This window comes from Malus sylvestris, chromosome 2, assembly GCF_916048215.2.
Source record: "Malus sylvestris chromosome 2, drMalSylv7.2, whole genome shotgun sequence".
NCBI lineage: Eukaryota > Viridiplantae > Streptophyta > Magnoliopsida > Rosales > Rosaceae > Malus > Malus sylvestris.
Genome location: NC_062261.1, coordinates 11506095 through 11519786, shown reverse-complemented (window position 1 = coordinate 11519786; position 13692 = coordinate 11506095). Strand labels below are relative to the sequence as shown.

At 39.0% G+C, this 13692-nt stretch overlaps 3 protein-coding genes across 5 annotated transcripts; 1 reads left to right on the top strand and 2 right to left on the bottom strand.

Moving 5' to 3' along the window:
- Positions 1–981: 981 nt before the first annotated feature.
- Positions 982–5010, top strand: LOC126613911 (G-box-binding factor 1-like). 3 transcript variants are annotated; one of them, XM_050281526.1, is made up of 12 exons: positions 982–1247; positions 1802–1944; positions 2029–2076; positions 2194–2283; positions 2412–2501; positions 2615–2790; positions 2925–2982; positions 3332–3380; positions 3446–3645; positions 4117–4194; positions 4364–4489; positions 4681–5010. In XM_050281526.1, the coding sequence occupies exons 2-12, from the start codon at positions 1885–1887 to the stop codon at positions 4762–4764; spliced, it is 1059 nt and encodes a 352-aa protein (XP_050137483.1). In that variant the 5' UTR covers positions 982–1247; positions 1802–1884; the 3' UTR covers positions 4765–5010. The 3 variants fall into 3 exon arrangements, with proteins under 3 accessions (XP_050137483.1, XP_050137485.1, XP_050137484.1); XM_050281528.1 differs by having other exon boundaries at positions 985–1247; positions 3458–3645; XM_050281527.1 differs by lacking the exon at positions 982–1247 and adding an exon at positions 1306–1624.
- Positions 5011–5333: 323 nt separating this feature from the next.
- Positions 5334–8861, bottom strand: LOC126613914 (HVA22-like protein k). Its single transcript, XM_050281530.1, has 8 exons — positions 8745–8861; positions 8154–8212; positions 7943–8040; positions 7736–7787; positions 7128–7191; positions 6177–6272; positions 5907–5979; positions 5334–5720 (listed from the first exon to the last, which is right to left on the bottom strand). The coding sequence occupies exons 1-8, from the start codon at positions 8775–8777 to the stop codon at positions 5578–5580; spliced, it is 618 nt and encodes a 205-aa protein (XP_050137487.1). The 5' UTR covers positions 8778–8861; the 3' UTR covers positions 5334–5577.
- A 1768-nt stretch (positions 8862–10629) lies between these two features.
- LOC126613906 (scarecrow-like protein 15) lies at positions 10630–12874 on the bottom strand. Its single transcript, XM_050281521.1, has one exon. The coding sequence runs from the start codon at positions 12617–12619 to the stop codon at positions 10988–10990; it is 1632 nt and encodes a 543-aa protein (XP_050137478.1). The 5' UTR covers positions 12620–12874; the 3' UTR covers positions 10630–10987.
- Between the last annotated feature and the right edge of the window lie 818 nt (positions 12875–13692).

Genomic DNA, 13692 nt, shown 5'->3' with positions numbered 1-13692 from the left:
AATTTTCTTACTTCGTTTTGAGATTTTCCAATGAATGTCACCTTTAGTATGTTCTTAATCTCTTTATTTAATTATTTATATCGTCCTTGAATTTGTCTAGTAGAGTACGATTTGAGAATAGTTTATATTTCATTTTTGTTACTTCATGTTGATTATTATACAATTTTATATAAACAAAATAATGAATATATGCTTTTGTGCTAATTTCAACTAGCCCATGCAAGAAAAAATTCTTCGTTCCGCTTTTGGGTATGTGGTTCTAAATTTTTCACATTGCACCTAAAGTTTTAAGTTTTAAAATTATATTAATTTATATCATGTGTCAAGATAATACAAATATAACTTACACATTAGTCCATATGAAAGTATCATGCTCACTATTGCCAATATAATGAAAAATTAATCCAACTATAAACGTAAATTGAGACAATTTGAATATTTTTAAGTGTAAAATGAGGTCCATTTTGAAATTCAATATTGTTAAGATTGCTATTCACACATTTATTTTTACTTCTCAAATTTTAAGTGTAAATTGAAAAAAAAATTAATACTTCACGGTACATTTTAAAATAGGGAGTGGTATTCATACTTTTTTTTATTTCTCTTACACTCTTGTTAATTTTTTATCAGTTCCTTCAATTCATTCGATTCGGTAAGTCAGAAATTAAGAGAGTATGAAAGACGTTGTGTGGATGGCGCCATCTTATTTTTTTTGTTTCAACTCATAAGTAAATAAATAATAACTTCACAATTTTTAAGTCGACGTGGCCGCCAATCAAGGAGGAAGAAGAAGATAAATTAATAAAATAAAGTAATAATTAATTAATTAATATAATAAAAAGAAAGGTAGTTGTCAGGATGAGTCATCGTGGCTTATGCACCGTCACGATCTATTCCAGTGAAACGTGGACAGCTGGACGCCTCTTCCTCGCACGTGTCTCCCCCGGCGAACCCTAACCCCCTTCTTCTCTTCCGGTACACCTCCGCCACACTGGATCTCCCTCCTACACAACATATCCAGTCACTCCCCCGTCCCAACTAAACAACGACAAACTGAAAGCCCAGCAGCCAACGGACACACGGAGACACAGCCTCCCTCTCTCTCCTCTCTCTCTCTCTCTCTCTCTCTCTCTCTCTCTCTCCAAATCGAAAAACCCTAGATTCCTAATTTGGTAGCCGTTGATCTTAAATAAAGTGGTGTTCCACCTGGACTTCCACCTCACTCTCTCTGAACGCCATGAAAGCAGGTCTGCCTTTCTCTGTCTATCTCTTCTTTCTCTCTCCTTTTATGATTCTCTCGAATCACGCGTCTCCGGGCCCGATTCTTCTTAGTTGCTTTTCGATTTCGTGTTTGTATTCTACAATTTGTGCCAAAAATCTTAGCTTTTTTTATTTTATTTTATAGATTTCTGTGTTGTTTGCATAAGTCAATCTGTTGCTGCTGCTATTTGATTTACCATCAGCTTTTGATTGTAATGGTTGATTTGAATTTTGAACTTTGATGTGGGAAAATTATATAATTTTGGATTAAGGGTAGGTGTAATTTAATCCACTTTTGGGTAAATTTTGTAGCTTTGGGTTTCAAATCTGTGCGGCTGAACGGTAAATACTTGAGAATTCGAATGTAATTTTTTCAACAATTGAGCAAGTAATTTGTATTTTATTAATTGAATTAGTGATTTTGTTGATGTTAAATGTTAAGCATGTAATTAGTGAGTCTGGGGACTGTTAATTTTGGTGTCTGTTAAATTTAAGCATGTAATTAGTGAATCTGAGGACCGTTAATTATGGTGTCTATCAGGTGCTTCCTAGATTATTTTGAAGAATAAACGTGATCTGGTAAATTTAGAACTAAAAAGGGGTATTTGCTGAGCCAATAGAAAAATGGGGACTGGGGAAGAAGGTACTCCTCCTAAGCCTTCCAAACAAGCTTCAACAGCTCAGGTAATTCCCTCAGTTCCATCCTCTGTCCTCGTCTTCAATCCTATCGCGGTTCGAGTTTTTAATCTGTTTCTGATGATTGTGCAGGAAATACCAACACCACCTTCGTATCCCGATTGGTCCAGCTCTATGCAGGTTCATGATGAAAACACATTCTGGATCAATATGTAATTTTTTTTAAGTAAGCTAGATAGATATATTTGATATCCTGATAAATGAGTTTAATAGCTTACGGAAAACTTTCTTGTTTAGGCTTATTATGGTCCTGGTGGTACTCCGCCTCCCTTTTTCGCCTCCACTGTTGCTTCCCCAACTCCACACCCTTATATGTGGGGAGCCCAGGTACGTCTTTTGCTTTGGGATTATACACTGACATACATGTTTCTTAGGGAGCGGTTGCTTTTTGTTTGCGTCTTCTTTTTCCAAAAAGAGGTGGTTTTTATTCTTTGTTGTTGTTTACTATTTTTCAGCATCCTATGATGCCGCCATATGGAACTCCAGTTCCATATCCGGCCATGTATCCTCCAGGTGGAGTTTATGCTCATCCTAGTATGGTCACGGTATGATGCTATTCCTCTACATGTGCATCCTTCTTCATAGATAAAAATGGACTCTGTTATATAGGAAGATCTCTACCTAATCAGCGTATTTCTTTTATCCAATTATTCTGTAGACTCCAGGCGCACCACAACCAGCCCCGGAGTTGGAAGGGAAGGGTTCTGATGGGAAAGAGCGGGCTTCAACTAAAAAGACCAAGGGAACTGCAGGAAATGCAAGTTTGGCTGGTGGCAAGGCTGTGGAGAGTGGAAAGGCAACTTCAGGTTCAGGAAATGATGGTGCTTCACAAAGGTGTGCTGATCTTTGCTTTGGATTCTTGCTTTTGACAAGTTTTTAGATTGTTCTCTTCTTTTGACATGTGTTCCATAGAACATTTATCTATCGGCCCTGTGCCTTGATCTGACTGTAAATTTTTGGCAATGTAGTGGTGAAAGTGGTAGCGAGGGTTCCTCTGATGGAAGTGATGATAATGCTAACCATCAGGTGTGTATGTGCATTACATCTAATTACTTATAGATGATATTGGTAACTATTTAAAATGGCAGGCGGAGTTTGGAAGCTTTTGAAACCCATCTAGAAAACTAGCGTTGGCCACTTTATGCTTGCAAACATCTAAACTCGGATGCCGTCTTTAGAGTTTCATATTAACCTAAAAATGGCTAGCAGAGTTTGGAAGCTTTCAAAACCCATGTTGAAAACTAGCATTGGCCACTTTATGCTTGCAAACATCAAAACTTGGATGCCGTCTTTAGAGTTTCATGTTAACCTAACAACATTCTTTTTGTATGATGCATTCTTTTCCTTCTAATGATAACACCCAATTTCTCTGTAGGAGTATGGTACAAACAAGAAGGGGAGCTTTGACAAGATGCTTGCCGATGGTATATTAATCTTGTTCATACTACTGCCTGTTTTTGTTATATTTTCTGAAATGATTTTCTCACAGTTCATTTTTCAGGTGCAAATGCACAGAATAGCACTGGGGCCATTCAGGCTTCAGTGCCTGGGAAGCCTGTCTCTATGCCTGGAACTAATCTGAATATTGGAATGGACTTATGGAATGCATCCCCTGCTGGAGCTGGAGCAGCAAAAGTGAGAGGAAATCCGTCGGGTGCCCCATCAGCTGGTGGTGAGCATTGGATTCAAGTACGTGTCTTTCTGTTTTCTTCTAAATTGTTATTTAGTATTACTATTCGTTTTTCATGCAAAACTTTATCGGTCTAGATGTTTGGCATGTTACGTTCGGCGTTTTTAGTTTGGCACAAGACTGCCAGTCTGGAAGCACAATTAAACAAGATCCTACCTAATAATGGTCTAGATAACAGTCGAGTAAAATAACATGTTAGATTGTCTGCCAAGAGAAAACCTGACTACGTGTGTGTGTGTTTGTATTTGAATGAAAGTATTATTTTTGTTAATAACTTTAATGGTTTGTTAGTAAAACTATTACACTTAAATTTTATTGGTCATTCAATTTAGTTCGTACTTTGAAATTGGATTCCGTTTACAATTTGCAGAGGTGTCTAGTCATGGTGACTCATAAATTTCTCTCTTAAAAATCGAAAATGCACTTTGGTAGTTGTTTTAGCTCATCATTGATTTTCATGATTTTGACAGGACGAACGTGAACTGAAAAGACAGAAAAGAAAGCAATCGAATAGGGAGTCAGCTAGGAGGTCAAGATTACGGAAGCAGGTACATATGTACTTCTGTACTTGTTGACAGGAATTTCTTGTTCTATCTGCCTTTTTGGATATGCATCCTGTGCTACAGGACGATGATAAGTTTTAAATAATCATGTGCTTAGACTTGAACAAAAATAATTCATGTCTAAATCGCTCTTCCGTTTCTTATGTGTTTCCAGGCTGAGTGTGAAGAGCTACAAGCAAGGGTAGAGGTTTTGAGCAATGAGAATCATGGCCTCAGAGAGGAGCTGCACAGGCTTTCTGAGGAATGTGAGAAACTTACATCAGAGAATACTAATATAAAGGTCCGTTTCTATACGCTTGCACTTTGTTCTTATTTTTTTACTTGTATGACATCCATCGGGGAGAGAATCCTTGCTGATTAGAGTTCTAGCATGATGCGTTAAAAGCAATCCAAGTTGCCCGAAATGTTTCACTAATCTGTTGCACGAGTGCAGTCCATCTTTTGACAAAGTACGTTTGTGCTGCTATGCAGGAAGAATTGACACGAGTGTGCGGACCTGATTTAGTAGCAAACCTTGAGCAGCAGCCTGGTGGTGGTGAGGGCAAAAACAGCTGAGATGGAATAGTAGTCTCGCTTTGTAGTAACAGAGATTTATGAGCTCCGGAAAGCCACGACCGTTCCGCGAATTGAGCGTAGAGAATTTGTTTTCCTTACTAATTTGAACACTTTTAACCCTTTTATCTGTAACAGTAACGTTTATTTATGAACATAGCTGTTGAGTTGGATCCTCCGAGTAGTGGGAACCATGCAAATTGTTGTATCATTGGAAAGAGTATATAATAGATTGACCTCCGTTTGGTATTTGTAGTCTTTGAATCGATTTGTGGCTTTGTATTCTTGTCCCCCATTTTTCCTCTTTCCCTACTCATCCAAAGTGATGCCCCCGAATGAAGGCGTCGTCCGGTTCGCGCTCTTATTTGGAAACTTTAGAGTGCTGCTATTTGGACCGTCTTTACTGAACGAGCAAAGGTGGTCCAAATAGCATGAATCGTTTAAAAGTTCTGTTTAGACCGATAGTTGCTTACTCTAATAAGAGTCGGACGCACAATTGTGCGTGAAACCTTTAAATTCTTCACATTAAGGTCCACAATGTTGAATTACACATCATCTGACAGAGTGGAGAATAATGAACCAGCTTTTGATATTTGCCTAATCGACAGATAACATGCTAGAAGAGTAATTTACACCAAAATTGTTTTTCTTTAGAAATATGTTCCGCTACTTCGGAGATTTTACTAATCAATGGACAAACAAAAGATTTTAGACAACCTAATTCGAGGGAAGTAGTTTTATCTCTATATGGCGCCGGAAAGAATTTCAAAACTATACATCCGAAAAGCAATAATAATTCTCTTTTTAATACTAACACTAATCCTCGTGATCAGACTCCGAAACTGGTGCTGGTCTAGTCTGGTCTTCAATCACATTCTGCCCTGGTAGGTCTGGATTAGGCGGTCTGATCTGGCCTTCAATCGCATTCTGCCGGGGTACATCTGAATTAGGCGGCTGGTCTGTTAAAAACACGGGAGGGCAACAAACTGTAATCAACGAAAATGAACTGGCGAGTTTAAAAAACAGGGACCAGTTACTAGCCTTTGTAACCTAATGATGTATCATTCTAGTATATACAATCACTATGTAGGAGAGAAACTATAGCTAAACTTCAGGCGTGTGAGGTCGGGATTAATCATTCTCACCTGAACCCAAAATCTTCATGATCATAACCCTAGCATACTCGATCTCGGCTTGGTGTGCACTAAGGAGTTTATGCTGCAATATAGAAACCAATATACCTCAATGAGTGTACATTTTAGTATTTTAGCCACAAAGTGTAAACAACAAGGAGCACTTCCATAGCAGTTCATTTGGATCCATACCAACAATTTCAGGGGTCCTGCTTAGTTCTTACCAAAGTAACATTCAATAAACTCATATTTATCTATACTGTATAAAGACAGAGGGAATACCACTTCGCCATATGTGAGCCCCAAAACTCGATCAATTCTAGCTTGATGCTTCAGAAAGAACGGGCGTAGATGGCTTGTGTACAACTGCTTCGCTCCCTGATGCAAAAAGGGCAAAATTACTTGCTAATTCATTTTATAGAAAAAAGCAGGTAGTTAATTACAACAAAATTTTCTCCTTGTGTCAATATCTCATATGTATGCACATAACCACAGTCAGCTGTGAAACGTTACAAAGCATTCTAAGGCACCCATAAATATCCAAATGAATATGCAATTCTTTTCGTCCAAGCGTCTGTCAACTTCTTTAACAGATGATGTTCCAACAAAATTGGATAAAAATCATGAAAAGAACAAGAATATATAGAATTTCAAAACGACTTCTAATCCTTTCTTTGATGTCTGACAGCCAAGACCTACCTGTAAACTTGATATGACAACCAAAAAAAGTAAAAACAACCTAGTTCAAAGAAAATATGTTTCGTAAAATAGATTAGCAAATTCTCACAAGCAATGAGCTTCGCTTTACAATCATATGCACAGTAATTAAGTAACACGATTTTGTTAATAATCAAAGGAGAAGAGCCCACGTGGTAAGGTAGGTGGGGAAAATGGTTAAGATTAGAAAATTTCATTGGTGAAATCACATCCCGATCTACCAAAGGAAAAATATAATCCAAAACAGAAAGATGAAAACAAATTTAAACAACGAACTTTTATTTTTGAGGTGAAATTATTCAATATTATGCAACAATTCCCAGGATGTTACAACGAGTCTGAATGTGAGGATGATTGCAATAACATACTAGAAGTGAACGCAAGAGAGGGGGAGAGAAAATAGACAATTATAACCAACTGAATTTTGTGACAGAAAGGTGTCTTTATAATTCTTCTTCCATATGTATTGATGTATTGATACAAACACTCCAAAAAGAAGAATAAAACTGAACTTACATCAACAGTAGGAAGTTGGAGCCAAACAAGAAATGCAAACTTCATATGGTAATACATTGGGCACCTGGGCACAACAAAAAATAAAGATGAGGTTATCTATCAAACTCAGTACATGAAAAAATTAGTAGTGATATATTTTCTTTTAACATTGTCCGAAATAACATACTGTTTCCTTATGCCAATAGATCCTCAATTATAACTATAGTTGAAAACACATTCTACTTTGAATGCTAATGAAACACTCTTGTTGGAAAATGGTATCGTTTCATAGTCACAACACAGACAGAGGAAAGTGCAAGCATATGGAAGAGTATAGGGTACCCTTTTTCTATTATTCTTTGTTCAAAATGCTGACATTGTATTTTTGCTTTTCAAGTCACCAACAAATTGAGGTTGAAAGTTGAAGCATACAACCTTATTCATCAGTAATTTAATGAAACAGTCAATGTAACAAATTTAAAGAGATCTAGAGTAATCCTGAAACTACACCCAATTCAATACGGGATTCTGAGCAAATATACATATGTAAAAGGTAGCAATTGTGATATATAAAGAACCTAACTATTTAACAAATGCGGTAACTCTGAAGAACAGGATCCGGATCTTACCATGAAATAAGCTTGTCTGAAAATATTTCAACAAGGCTGAAAGATCCATAAGCTGCAATCATTTGAAGTGAAATTAGATTACTTGCATGATAGGGTAAAAAAGAAGCATAAGTCCTGATAGTATATAGTTAAGAATCATAAGACGAAAATTCATCCAAGTACAAAGTACAAGAAGGAAAGTAATAAAAGTAATTAATAATTTCCAACCTGCCCAATACAAAAGCCACTTTTCTTGTGCAATACGATCTTTCCTTTCAATTGCCTTGCATGTACAGTATACTGGTATACCAATCCCCACAGAACAACTACACCAGAGCACAAATTCAACGTCTTTTCATAAACTAACCACATTCCAAGTTTAACGAAAATAAAATGACCATCATGCCTTAGCATGCAGTTCACATTAACCATGCCTTACCATGCAGTTCGGAGTACAATGTTCGAACCAAGAGGGCAAAGTAGCAACCTCAACCCTACCTGCATCAGATATTCTCAAACGTCAATTTTAGCGTTTAATTTATTGAAAAGTTAATGGATTCCAATATTAAATAAAACAATGAGGGTAATGGTGAACAATCATAAGCATCAACCATGGATATATAAATACACACACAGAAGCAAATTCATGATGTATTAACAAAATTATTGACCAAAAAAAGATTTATGAACAAAATTTCCATAAATTTCCCGAAGTTACTGAATTTCACAATCCAATTTCCTAATCCTACGATTAATTATCCTGTACTTTACTCACACGAATTACATCAAAAATTGAAATTTCCAAAAAAAAAAAATTAAATAATTTATAGTGAATAATTACAAAAATTGCTCAACAAGCATTTTAATCGCAAGTTATCAGTAATTGAGAAACCCTAAATCAGATTGGAGTTCGAAAATTTGGGGATCAGTCTTTTACAATAGTTGAAACGAAACGGAAACGAGAACAAAGAGAAAATAAATGTATCAGACAGTAAGTGAAGGGTTAAGGAAAATGGAATCGAAGGAGGACCTCGCTGGTGATGTTGGATCCGAGAAGAGCCATTTCTGAGCAGAGCAGAGCAAAAGCGCGCAGGGAAACCTCCTAACCGTTAATTACGTTTCACGAGATGTGTAGTTGATAGAAATGGAAAAGTTTAGTGAATTTTTCAAAGAAAACCGGCCCAACCGTTAACCGGCCCAATTATAGAGTCAAAGTCGAAAAAAGTCTGAACCCGAGACACAGTAGGTTGAAATAGAAGCTCTAACTAACAGGATAATTCACAATTTGCATTCAATTATAACACTAAACGGTCTAGTTTGTTTATTATCATTCGATTGGAATTGATAAAAACTAACTATATTTAAGGTAGGGAATTGTTATTGACACTTCAAAAATCTTATTTTGCACTCCAAACTTTTTATAATTAGAAAGAAAAATACACTTGTGAGGAGTGTAGAATGAGATTTTTAGAGTGCTAATAACAATTCTCTTAAGGTATATTGAAGATGAAGGTGAACGATTTTTTTTATTTTGATTGGATTAGGCATGAAGGAAGTTCACCTCTTCTAATCCTCTTATTTTAGGAGAATTGAAGTGAATAAGTTTCCTTGATGAGTAATTTATCATTTATTTTCAATTTTTTTAATCATGTCCTTAAATATAGTGAGTTGTCAATTCTAGTTAAATGATAGGGACCAAATAAGCCTAAAATGTGTATTCTTATCTTGGATAGGGCCAAACCACACGAGTGAGAAAATTACATTTTTTTTATAAAACAATGCTCTAGAGATGAGTTTGAGTCGCGCAGGTAAGTCTGGGAGAGAACAAACCAAAATCCTTTTTCCCTTAGCAAACCAACTAATCCAGTTAGGAAGAAACTAGAATCCAAAGTATCAGGTTTATGTGAGAGCAGGGCATCCATTAATGAAGAGAGAAAGGGTATTTCCTTTCTTAGCTCACTCAAAGGAACGATGAAGAAAAACAAATGGGTGTGTTGCCGGAAGCAGTGCATGTGGAAGGCTAACCAAGGAAGAAGGCACTCTGAACCAGGCGCGCGATGCAGGCTTCATGGGACCGACGACGTCCATCAATGTTATGCTCAGAAGGAAAGTTATAGCTGCGCTGAGGAAAAGAGAGAGGAAGACTTAGCCAAAGCAAGAAGAAACAGGAAAACCAAGGGATTCCCTAGGAGAAACCCAGGAAAGCTAGCATCCACCTATAAAAAGGTGTAGGAGTCACAACGTAAAGGATATCATAACATAACACAACAGAAAGAGAGAGAAAAGGGAGAGGATTGAAGGTTGCATCACACCAAGCAGGGAGATTCTTCTCTAAGCGCATGTAGTCTTGGATCCTCAAGGAAATCTTCTTTCTAGGGTTCTAAGGGTTCCTCTAGGTTTCCTTGAATTTCCTAAGTTAATGTAGGCATCCTCAAACCTTAGGAATCTCATATTATTCATCCTTCAAAACCATGCAACCATTCACAAGTTTTCTCTCACGCTAAACTTGGTCAACTTCTAACTTCAGCACCACACCTCACTTCCCATTATTTGCTTAAATCATGTTATCTTTGAGTCATGAATCCAACCAGGATACTTCCAAAGACACGCTAATTCTTTCGAGTTATTCCGGAACTTGGTACGTAAACAAACCAGAGGAACTAAAAGAATATCCACCAAAGCCCAAGTCCAGCTCGACTTAAAATCCCCCAACATCATACAATAAGTTGAACTTGAATACTCACTTACAATTGGAGAAGAGGCTGTTACTCGTTAAAGAGCTTATTGTTGTAGGGAAAACAAGGAAGGGAGACAATTTCCAAATGTGGGGAGAAGGCTGATAACCAACTATGCTTTAGTTAATATATGCAAAGAGAAATTAAACTCTAAGTAAAAAAGGACAATAAGAAAATAAATTATGTACGAGGAAATGAGATCCATAATCCATTGATTCATAATTTGAGTGTTGGGACATTGCCAATAGTTTGCTTAGCTTCCCTCTTATGTTTCTTCCAAAACAAGCAAAAAAAAGTTACAACGGGAACCAAACATACACCAAAAGATTGACCATAAAAAAAAAACATACACCAAAAGAAAAAAGAAAAAAACAACTAGTCCCAAACCCAACAAAACAAATTGGTCGGGATCATTACCTTAACACTTAAACACATAATTACACCCCAATCCCCAATAGTTAAGAGTAATTAAAAGAGAAGAAAACTGCTTAATTATTAGCTAGTCTTCTAGCTAGCTGCTAATGCTAATTAGCTCCTCCTAATTACACCTCCATGCCGACGTGGCAACCAGGGCCCTGTCGTGCCAGCAAAGCACCAACTCGGCCTGCCGTTTCGCCACGTGAAATCCCCTGACCTGGACCTTCCCCAACAGGCACTGGGCCTGAAAGTCAGCAAACTGGCTCAGCTCCATTGCCCTCATCCCCGCCCCCTGAAACACTTCCCGCCATGGCGGAATCCGCCTACCTGCCGCCTCCACCGCTGCCTGAATCTTCGGCAGCAGCAGAAACGTTTCAATCTTCTTCACCACGTCGCTGGAAGCTGCCACGGATGCGTCCAGCGACTCCAGCATGATTGAGAAGAACTCAAGGCCGGAGACGAAGTTCTTTCGGAAGGAAGTTGTTCCAGAATCTCCCATCCCTTCCCCGTCGACGAACACCACGACGCTTGGCGACACGCGGCGCATGTCGCCGAGAAAACCGGAGATGTTGTTCTGGGAGCAGAGGCGGCGGAGGATGTACGGCGACAGAAGAACCGCAGTCTTCTCCCCGTCCATGAACTTGACGGCCTTGAACGACATCATCTCGAACATACGGACGGGGACGAACTCGACCTGGAACCTAATCTTGAGCTCCTGAGCGAACTGGGACAGGTTCTCCCGAATCAGCCGGGTCTCGACGGCGTACTCCTCTGGCACGACGGCGGTGATGCGGAGCACCGGTGGGACCTGGTTGCCTTTATTTCGGCTCGCCACGTCAGCTTTCTCGGCGAGCTCTTTCATTAGGGAAGCGTACTGGCCGCCCAGGCCGATGTCAAAGTCGATGACGTGGATGAAGGCTGATCCGTTGAGGGCTTCGAGCAGGGCCTGGTTTGTTGTGAAGTGAGAGAACATCGGGACCGGCGAAATTCCGGAAAAGCTCTTGTAGGCGCGGATTGTATGGACGATGTCGGACGAGGAAGAGAACTCGCGCGCCGCCGTATCAGAGCCATTGAGGAGGGATTGAAGAGCGTCCTTGAAATAAACCGCGGCGCGCTGGAGTGGCTTTCCGACGGGTTTCGACAGGGAGGAGGATCGCATCCTGTTGTTCAAACGGTCTAGGATCACCTGAGCGAGTTGCAACTCGTCCGAGTCGAAACAGTCCGCGGCGCGGATTAATTCCTCTATGAAATCAACCCCTACGTTCCAGTTGCCCGATTGATGGAAGTCGTTGATCGCATGGTCGTAACAATTCTGGGAGGAGTACACTTCGGAGAGATTGATGCTGTAATCGGAGTGGACGAGCTGGGTGGGATCGAACGGTTGAGGATGCAGGTACTCCGAAATCTGAGGATCGTTTGAATTCAATTGCGGGATTGAATTCTTGAGGTTCGGGACGTTGTCGTCGTGCAACCCTAAGTCTTTCATGATTGAGTCCCAGTCCACTTGCTCCTCCCACTCCACAGGGTCATGGTTCGAGTGGGACAGCACGTCGGAGATTGCCAAAATTTTGGAGGGTTTCTCGGCGGAGACAGGGCTGGGGCTGTGGCGGAGGTCGAGAACCGAGGTGGGCTCGTAGCCCCCCAAGTTCGAAATACCTAGGTGAAAGTTGACACTTTGGTTATTAGTCTGGGTGCTGTGCTTGGGAGATTGGTTGTTGTTGTTGCTGTGTGGGGAAGAAACAGGCACTCTCATGGCTTATTTAGAAAGCCCCTCTTTTATGACTGGCTTATTTAGAAAGCTGTGATTTGGTTGAGAGGAAGAGGAAATGTGAAGGGAGGGGTAAGGGGGGCTTTTGGTGGCGATGATTGAAGTCTTTTTATCTTTGCGTGTGTGCATGGTGGTGGTAGTGGGATGGCAATGGAATATAATAAGGTAAAGTAGTAGCGTTTGTGTGGAAATGTCATACATGACATTAGAGGGATGACGAGGGTTCGGAGGGAGGCTTTTAATCTCTTTGAAGCTTCTTGCTCAAGTCTTTATTTGCATACAATTGCTTTTTTGAGTTTTCTGTACATTTCTTTGTTTGATTCGCTGTCTAATTCTGCTTTTTAGTAATTAGCTCACTTCTGGACTCTCTCCAGGCCATGCAAAAGCAATCAACCCATGTTAGGTGTATTTTTAGAAGGATCCCATAACAGTGAAGTGTGCGGTTGGCTAGCTTGTTGAAAGTTTAGGTTATTGGTGGTAACTTATTTTTATGCTTGATTGTGGATCTCACTTATGATCAACAACGTATGTAATATGTATTTGTAGTTTCATGGAGCTTACATTAAGTGATTAAGAGCGTTTGTTTTCAAATTTGGTTCAACCTGTCAGATGTTCAAAGAGACGGGCCACTCATCCACTCTCAGCTACAGTGATATTGTCCCAACTTAACCATGTATTTTTCGGTGTTGAGTTTTATTACAAAAGACCTTGATGTTATTAGAAGTGGAACCATATACTTATATATTGTATGACAAGGATGTGAAACCAAAATGACCCCTTATATCTTGCATCTTATTTTCTTAATTCTCTGATGTAGAACTTATATTCAACAGAAATGAATAATGATATAATTCTTGAGAAAGGAAAGTCTCGTTTTTTAAAAATGAATAATGCACATGTACTTGAAAATGAAAAATGCACATGTACACAAAAAGAATCCATGTGTGATATTAAATTCTTGGGCAAAAGACTGTTTACTACCCTCAAGTTTCATGGTTTTCAACATTTAGTACATCAATTTTTTTTCATCCCAGAGTCATACCTAAAGTGTTAATTTT

Coding starts and splice junctions, on each gene's coding strand:
- LOC126613911 (XM_050281526.1), top strand. CDS start 1,885: ATGGGGACTGGGGAAGAAGGTACTCCTCCTAAGCCTTCCAAACAAGCT. Junction 2,284..2,411: donor CTTATATGTGGGGAGCCCAG/GTACGTCTTTTG, acceptor ACTATTTTTCAG/CATCCTATGATGCCGCCATA. Junction 3,646..4,116: donor GTGGTGAGCATTGGATTCAA/GTACGTGTCTTT, acceptor TGATTTTGACAG/GACGAACGTGAACTGAAAAG.
- LOC126613914 (XM_050281530.1), bottom strand. CDS start 8,777: ATGGCTCTTCTCGGATCCAACATCACCAGCGAG. Junction 8,213..8,744: donor GATCCAACATCACCAGCGAG/GTCCTCCTTCGA, acceptor TATCTGATGCAG/GTAGGGTTGAGGTTGCTACT. Junction 7,192..7,735: donor TCAGACAAGCTTATTTCATG/GTAAGATCCGGA, acceptor TGTTGTGCCCAG/GTGCCCAATGTATTACCATA.
- LOC126613906 (XM_050281521.1), bottom strand. CDS start 12,619: ATGAGAGTGCCTGTTTCTTCCCCACACAGCAACAACAACAACCAATCT.